The 7,700-nt window shown below is 49.3% G+C and overlaps 1 protein-coding gene across 2 annotated transcripts; it reads left to right on the forward strand.

The window, feature by feature from the left end:
• Window positions 1–894: 894 nt before the first annotated feature.
• Window positions 895–5,900, forward strand: LOC123053739 (transcription factor bHLH153). Of its 2 annotated transcripts, none has more exons than XM_044477274.1 (5): window positions 895–1,174; window positions 4,642–4,890; window positions 4,981–5,046; window positions 5,153–5,272; window positions 5,442–5,900. In XM_044477274.1, exons 2-5 carry the CDS (start codon window positions 4,696–4,698, stop codon window positions 5,565–5,567), a joined length of 507 nt encoding a protein of 168 aa, XP_044333209.1. In that variant the 5' UTR covers window positions 895–1,174; window positions 4,642–4,695; the 3' UTR covers window positions 5,568–5,900. The 2 variants fall into 2 exon arrangements, with proteins under 2 accessions (XP_044333209.1, XP_044333210.1); XM_044477275.1 differs by having other exon boundaries at window positions 901–1,174; window positions 4,645–4,890.
• The last annotated feature ends 1,800 nt before the right edge of the window (window positions 5,901–7,700 follow it).

Raw genomic sequence — 7,700 nt, forward strand, 5'->3', positions numbered from 1 at the left:
CCTGCTAGCCACCGCACGTCTACACACCTATGCCATACATACGTATTTTTCTTGTCGACGGAAGACACCACCAGGCTGTATACACATCGCTGTACTGCGTCGCATACCCCAGCCCGGCGGTATTCTACCATACACCAGACGTGGACAAGTCGCCGGTCGACGATCCCGCCCGCGGTGCATGCAGAAAGAAAAACACACCTGGTGGCTGGCGATCGCCGTCCCTTTCGGCGCATGCAGCCCCGCACAAATGTCACCCGCACGGCGCCCCCACGCCCGCGCCACGCCGCACGTCCTCCCGCTGCGGCCTGCGCGGCGCGGCACGGCACCGCACCGCAAAGCGAGCGAGAGAGCGAGCAGACGGGCCCGTTTGTCCCCGTCCCTCTCCGTGGGCTGGGCATATGGCGTCACCCCCTGAGCCCTGTCCTCTCCTGCTGCGCCCCTCTCCCCCGGTCACGCCTTTGGCCCCATATCCTCTCCCTCTCCCTCTCTCCTCTGGATATTAGCTGTCATGGAAAGTGAGGCGAACGGACAAACCGCTACACGCACGCAGACACGCCATCCTCGGGCGACCCAGCAGTTCCACGTCACCTTTTCTGCGGCCTTTTCGCTTTGCTTGGTGCGGTCTGGGACGTGCGCCGGAGGATTTCGTGGGAGAATCCATTTCATTTCCACAACGCCCGTCCGTCGTCACGCTCGGTCGGACAGATAGCGCGCCGCTGTTCTGATAAAGCATCAGTTTCCTTCCTTGTCTTAGAAAAAGAGATATCTATCTACTCTCAAAAGAAAAAAGAAAAGAGAAATCTATCTATCTATCCATCTGCAGCGTACGCGGCCGCTGCCGCTGGCCACCACCCGCTCCCTGCCCGCGTCTCTCTTCTTCTGTGTATATAAATGCTCAGGGCCTCCCTGATTCCCAAATGTCCCAGGCCGGCCCCTCTCTCCCCACTCCTTCCTTAAACCCCCCATAAGCCTTGTTCCTTTCCCTTCTCTCTAGCTACTCTTGCAGCCTCGCTCCTCTTCTCCAGCAGGCCTCTCCGGCTCCAAACACGAACGGTGAGGAGGCGCCGGAGCAAGCTGCCGTCGCGGCGCGCCACTGCCGGTGGAGTCGAGTCTCGAAGCCGGAGTAGTGGAGATAGAGCTTCTGCCCCCTCTCGGCGGCGTTGATCCTCTGCAGGTAAGACCCCGGCCTCTCTTTTAATCCAAAGAACCTCGCGAAGCATGATGCAGTGATTAGTTAGCTAGCTTGCTAGGTTCTTCTCGGTCTGTTAATTACTTCTCTCCAGTATCAGTGTCTGTTAACTATCGATCGCTAGCTAGCTGATGCAGCTAACCACACGGAGGCCACTTTTTCTTGCTTGCTTGACTTGACCATGGCGCCGGCTTGAGACTTTAAAGCGTAGCTGCCACACCAGCCATGGCGGTCTTCTTACCGTCCGTTCTTTGAGAGAGAGAGGGAGGGAGGAGACGGAGGAGCAGGCGGTGGCGTGTGTATGGCGCGAGCCACAGACGCGTACACGTACGTACGTGTCAGCAGGCGCAGCGGGAGCGGGCGAGGCTCTCTCTACAGCTGGGTCCCGGGTGGACATCTAGCTACGTCGGCGACCGGATTAATTAGACGTGACCCGACCCCGACCAGACCCGCGCTTAATTAAGCGCCGGGGTGGTTGATTAGGCGCCGGATATGTATGTATGCATACGAACATAAACAAACGCCCCGGCCCGTGATTGCGTCGCGACGAGGCAAGTACGCAGGAGCATTCATTACGGCTGGTAGACCAGTGACAAAATGTACTCTCATTACAAACAAACAGTAATAGTTTCGACCAAAGAAATAAAAAAGGTAACAGTGAGTGGAGTACTACGTCTACGGTACTAGCATGGCATGGAGACATGAGGGAAAGCCCTACCGCTCGAGCGCATGCATGCGTTGCTAGTTGACAAATTCGTCAATCATCTTTTCTGTTACCAGCATCGCATCATCGACGGGACAAAGCGTCTTGTCCTTTCTTCTTTCCCAGCTTCCTTCCTTCCACACTTCACCCACCTGCCACCCCCTTTTTCTCCTCTCGTCTCATCTCATCTCATCTCTCTCAGGTAAACCAAAGAAAAAGTGTACGAAGCCATGCATCCATACAAAAGCCCATAACATCTTTACAGCAAAAAGTGAAACCAAAGCTAGCAACGCCACTGATATGATAGAAATCAAAGTAATTTCCCTAGTGTAAACAGTAGGAGCACACTATACTACTACTAGAGTTGCCTTACTGCTTTCCAAATGGAATGATCAGGGCAGGTGGGCTAACTTTGATAGGGTCCAAATAAGCCCATTGCTCCTGTACCTAGTCAATGGGCCTGTAGCCCGATGGAATCCCCGGAATGGTTCACAAATGGAAGAGAGCCGCGGGTACAGCAATGCCACTGCATGCTGGCCACCCTGAACCAAATATATTAGCTGGCGCCTTGTTGTCTTCCTTCCTTCCTCCCCAACCGAAGGATGGGGCCCCTTAACTGGCCGGGACGTGATGACGAAGTGTACTCCTATGCTATGCTACCCACCTATGTGGTACTCATGCTGGTTGATCATCACAAGCCAGAGGCTACTACACACGCAAGGACATCGATCACGTTTGTTTGATTGTTTCTACTGTCGGATCGATCGATGGAGATTGATCATTAAGTTCGTTGCCTACCGCATTTGTACAAATATTGTGCTGTAAAGTGTATACCCTCCTAGTATGATCGTACAAACGTTTTACATTGTTATTTTTGCTGCCTATGCTACCCCCTTTTTCGGGTTTGTAAGGCATGCATTTATTTCTTTTTTCAAAAATGATCATTAATCTGGCAATCAATGTCACTCAAATTACAATTTTGAATCTGAATTTAATGATATGATTTTGTGGCACACATACAACTGATATTTTATTAATCAAATTAATGTTCTATTTTTTAATAATATGTGTGGATCTTACAAGCTCCAATGGATGGAGTAGTTACAATGAAATAAATCAAGAAAGTATAGGTAAAGTGCAGCGATTCGGTGCCCATGTGCAAACAGTAATCATTTAAAATAGTAACCCAAGATACTCGAATGCATGATGTGCGTGCAAAAATCCGTGATGTTCGAACATTCGAGGTGGTCGTGGGAAAAAAATGTGTGAAAAAACTTAAAAAATATACACTATTTGGGCCCGATATTTTTTCTATAGCTCCTCAAATGTCCAAACACCACGAAATTTTGACGGTCTTTACGCGCTCTTTACGCACCAACGCATCTTCGATGCCAAAAAAATTCAGTTTTTCTTTTACTTTTTTAAATTTATTCTTCATCAGGTGTAGATGAGCCCGAATTTAAACCTGAATTACCGTTAGATTACCATTAATACACAGGCTTCCGTTCATTTTAACACATGGTGGACCAACTGTTCTTAGGGCTATTTCTAACAAGATGAACATCATATTGAGTTTCATGCATGAGACATACTCCCTCCGTTCCTAAATACTTGTCTTTCTAGGCATTTCAAATGAATATCACATACAGATGTATGTAGACATATTTTAGAGTGTAGATTCACTCATTTTACTCCGTATGTAGTCACTTGTTGAAATGCCTAGAAAGATAAGTATTTAGGAACGGAGGGAGTAATTATAATCATGTACTGTGCACAATATTCTTCGTATCACAGTACACGTGCATCTGTAACCAAGTGCTCATGATATCCCTGCAAGAGTCCTTGCAAAGTGTTTTGGACTTGCACGTTGTCTAGCGCTGATAGATAAGGATCAAAGTAGATTATTCATTAGCTTTGACCCGGTCTGCTTCGCGATGACGTTCGTTAGCTCGACCTGGAAGACAAGGCCTCGTAACCTCATGATAAGGTAAGCAGTAAGGCTACGAATAGTGGAATAGTACTCCCTCCCTTCACGTTTATAAGTCGTTTCAGACAACTGAAATTGACCTGTTTTGCATGCTGTCTGAAATGTGTATAAGGCCTTATAAAAATGAACGGAGGGAGTACCATTTTTCTTTGCCCTACCTCTCTGTGTATACTACGAGCAGGAGGCTAGGAGTACCATATTATTCTACTGCCTCACAATGAAGAGCCTTCGGATAAGGGCCAAGTACCCAACTGGCGGCATTGGAAACGGACAAAGTTGTCAATTGATAAAAGATTGCACGCGGCCGCTAGAGAAATGCAAATCGGCAGCCAAGGAATACTAGGCCAGCACTCCAGACCAAAATTTGGAGGGAACTTGAGTGCCAATCTAGAGATTCCATTTTCCTTGGCACTGTTTGGGTTATAATTTCCAGAAGGGAAACAAAAAGTTTCTGGCTTTCGGCCGGAGAATAGAAGAAGGATTCTTGACGCTCATGATACCTTTGACCGTCCCTTGTCATGCCGTTTCCATAAATCCATTATTGTTACTTGCGTAGCCAGTTGAGTAGGAGCTCATAGTATAAAACTAAAACTAGGTTTTGTTTGTCTGAGACTGAAACCAGACACCCTTCTGAATAGATAATGGGGGAGTGATTTCCATGAAACCGACCTCTGAACCAACGACTACAGTTGTAAAAGTCAGCTTTTACTTGAGACGGAGGGCTAGCTCGTATAGTCATACAGAAACGCTCCTGGTTTTCAGCAGGAAAAAAGGGGCGAACGTACGCGTAGCCAGCAGCAGTAGCGGGGGAGGAAGATGATGATGACTCAAGTGGCCAACCACAGCAAGAGGAACCACACCGACAGCTACTTCAGCGGGAAGCAGCAGCAGCAGCAGCAGCAGGCCGGCGCCACCACCACCAGCGGCGGCTCGGAGGAGTTCGCGGGCATGGGGTCCAAGAAGCCGAGGAACGCCAGCCCCCGGGGCAGCGGCGGCCCCATTTCTCCCAAGGTGTGTGCACTGTTAAAAAAGTTTGCGCATCCGCCTCACGCCTGTAAATTCGATGTTGTTTGCTGATGTGATTTTGTTGTGATCGAGCAGGAGAAGAAGGACAAGGTCGGCGAGAGAGTGGCGGCGCTGCAGCAGCTCGTGTCGCCATTTGGGAAGGTATTCTCTTGGTTCTGCTGTGCCTTGCTTGCTTCTCGTCTCTGCAGAGCAGTTTCGCTTGGAATGAATGATTGTTGATTGAGCAAATTTGGTTGTGAAAATGCAGACGGACACAGCTTCTGTTCTTCAGGAGGCCTCGGGCTACATCAAGTTCCTGCACCAGCAGCTCGAGGTTCTTAGCTCCCCGTACATGCGCCCTCCTCCGGCGCCCGGCGCCGAGCCTGAGGTGAGAGAGAGCTCACGCTGTTATTTTAGCTGATCGTTGCACACTATTCTGAAGTTCCCTGAACATTCTGAACATGATAAACTCTGACAGAAGTATAATCCGCAGTGTATACTTTTTTATTTGTACTGAAGAAATGCATCTTATAATGGTTTTGCCATGGTCGATGCAGGACCCCGACCACTACAGCCTGCGGAACCGCGGCCTGTGCCTGGTGCCGGTAGAGCAGACGCTGCAGCTGACCCAGAGCAACGGGGCCGACCTCTGGGCGCCGGCGAACACCACCAGACGCACCTGAAGTGAAGCCCGAGGCAGGCCTCGACGGCGGCGATGGCCGCACTGCGTGGCAGGGGTAGAATTCCGGTGCAAGCGCGCGCATGCGCATGGCTGACCCAATTCGGTCAATCTCCTAACACAATCGTTTCGTTTCGTTTATGTGAACCTCCTCAACAGGCCCTGTGCTGGCGCCGGTAGTATGTAATGTGTAATCGTCGTGTATAGCGAGACGACGCACCGCCGATCGATGGATCGATCGGTCCCCGTGGTCGTTGCGTGGGTGACTCTGTGGTTTAACATTGGTAGCGACCTGTTGCTGTCGCCGACTAATCATCAAAAGCAGCAGTTTCATTCATGCCCGTCCGTGCTCATCAACCCTTGTAGTACTAGAGAGTATCAACATGCGGTGCATGCATTTGTGCGGGGTGCGATTCTCCGGGTCCCTGTCGCCTGTCGGCGCCATGTTCAGGTGTGCTGAAAAACTGCATTTTGGTGCCCTGCGTGTCTTGTGTCGGCGGATAGTTTCTTAAATCAGTGAGCAGGCCAAAATGCCATTAGGGCACATGTGGTTGATTGGGGATTAATGCTAAAACCTGCATTTAGGTAGTTGGTCTTGTGTCGGTGGACAGTTTGTGAAATCGGTGAACGGAGCCAAATACTCCACCACGTGTTTCTAGGGTAGACACATGAAAGAACGAAGACTGGACCCAAGTAGATGGAGATCCATCGAAGGCTAGTTCCGATCAAATCTCGTAAGATCCGTCGAAGACACATCTCCACACGTCCTTCAATGACGCTAGACGCATCATCGGACGGGACTCGGAAGAACCTTATTTCATCATCTGGAAGATGCCGCCGTCTCGCCTTGCTGAGTACTCCCTCCGTCTGAAAAAGCTTGTCCCAACCTTGTTCCTCAAATGGATGAATCTAGCCGCACCAAATTAGTGCTAGATTCATCCATTTGAGGAACAAGGTTGGGACAAGCTTTTTCAGACGGAGGGAGTAGGATATAAACCCTAAACAAACTAAACCACCTAAAAACGAAGCAGAATCCCTTCTGCCAACAAGGGTCGGGTTTCACCATGCCTCCATGGCCCTAGGACCATCGTAAACAAGGCGGACCGGCATTAGGGCACATGTGGTTGATTTGGGATTAATGCTAAAACTTGCATTTAGGTAGTTGGTCTTCTGTCGGTGGACAGTTTGCGAAATCAGTGAACGGAGCCAAACGTGTTTTTAGGGTGGTGGCATGAACGAAGACAGGACCCAAGTAGAACCAGCAAAGGCCAGTACCGATCGAATCCCGTGAGATCCGTCGGAGGCACACCTTCACATGTCCTCATACGACGCTAGACACACCACCAGAACGGGGCTAGACAGGGAGAACCTTATTCCATCTTCTGGGAGCCGATGTTGTCTCGCCTTTCTGAGCAGGACACGAACCCTAAACGAACTAAAAAAGCACCTAACAACGGAGCAGGATCTTCCCTTCTGCAAGGGCCGGGTTCCACCGTTCCTCCATGGCCCTACGCCCACCGAAAACGAGGCGGACTGGCGTCGACGCTACGAAAGGTAGAGGAACCATAAGTTTTTTCTTGGAAGAGGAGGCGGCGGCTGCGTCAAGCATACATGTCTGCCTATGTATCACTGAAGACGCTATGACCGAGGAACACACCACTTATATGACAATTAAGCTTCAGAAGTGTACAATTGGTAAGAAAACAAAAACTAGAAGAAAAAACCCGAGACATGAGCATCATGATCAAAACAAACTCAAAAAAACCAACATCGCCCCCACCACCATGTGAGGCCAAAGCACTGGATGCCAATCCACTGTATCAGGAGCAAAAGGTCTGTTAGTAGCGGTGCGAGGACTCACACGTTGTGATGTCAATTCTTCCTGGCGATTCAATCATGTAAATTTGTATCTAATATTGCAAAAACTCAACCATCATTTTCTGAAGTTGTGATGTCACATGACATCATAGCTATGTTTGTAGCATCGCCACTGCGGTTCATGCAACGAAAGTGTCACAAACTCTTGTTATACACGGTAGCATAGCACAATGTCCTTCTGTGAGATATTTCGTATTTTAGATTGTTTTTACATAACTTTTAGAAAAGAAACATAAAATCTGAATAGATTGTATCGTCC

The sequence above is a fragment of the Triticum aestivum genome, chromosome 2D (assembly GCF_018294505.1).
Source record: "Triticum aestivum cultivar Chinese Spring chromosome 2D, IWGSC CS RefSeq v2.1, whole genome shotgun sequence".
Taxonomy (NCBI): Eukaryota; Viridiplantae; Streptophyta; class Magnoliopsida; order Poales; family Poaceae; genus Triticum; species Triticum aestivum.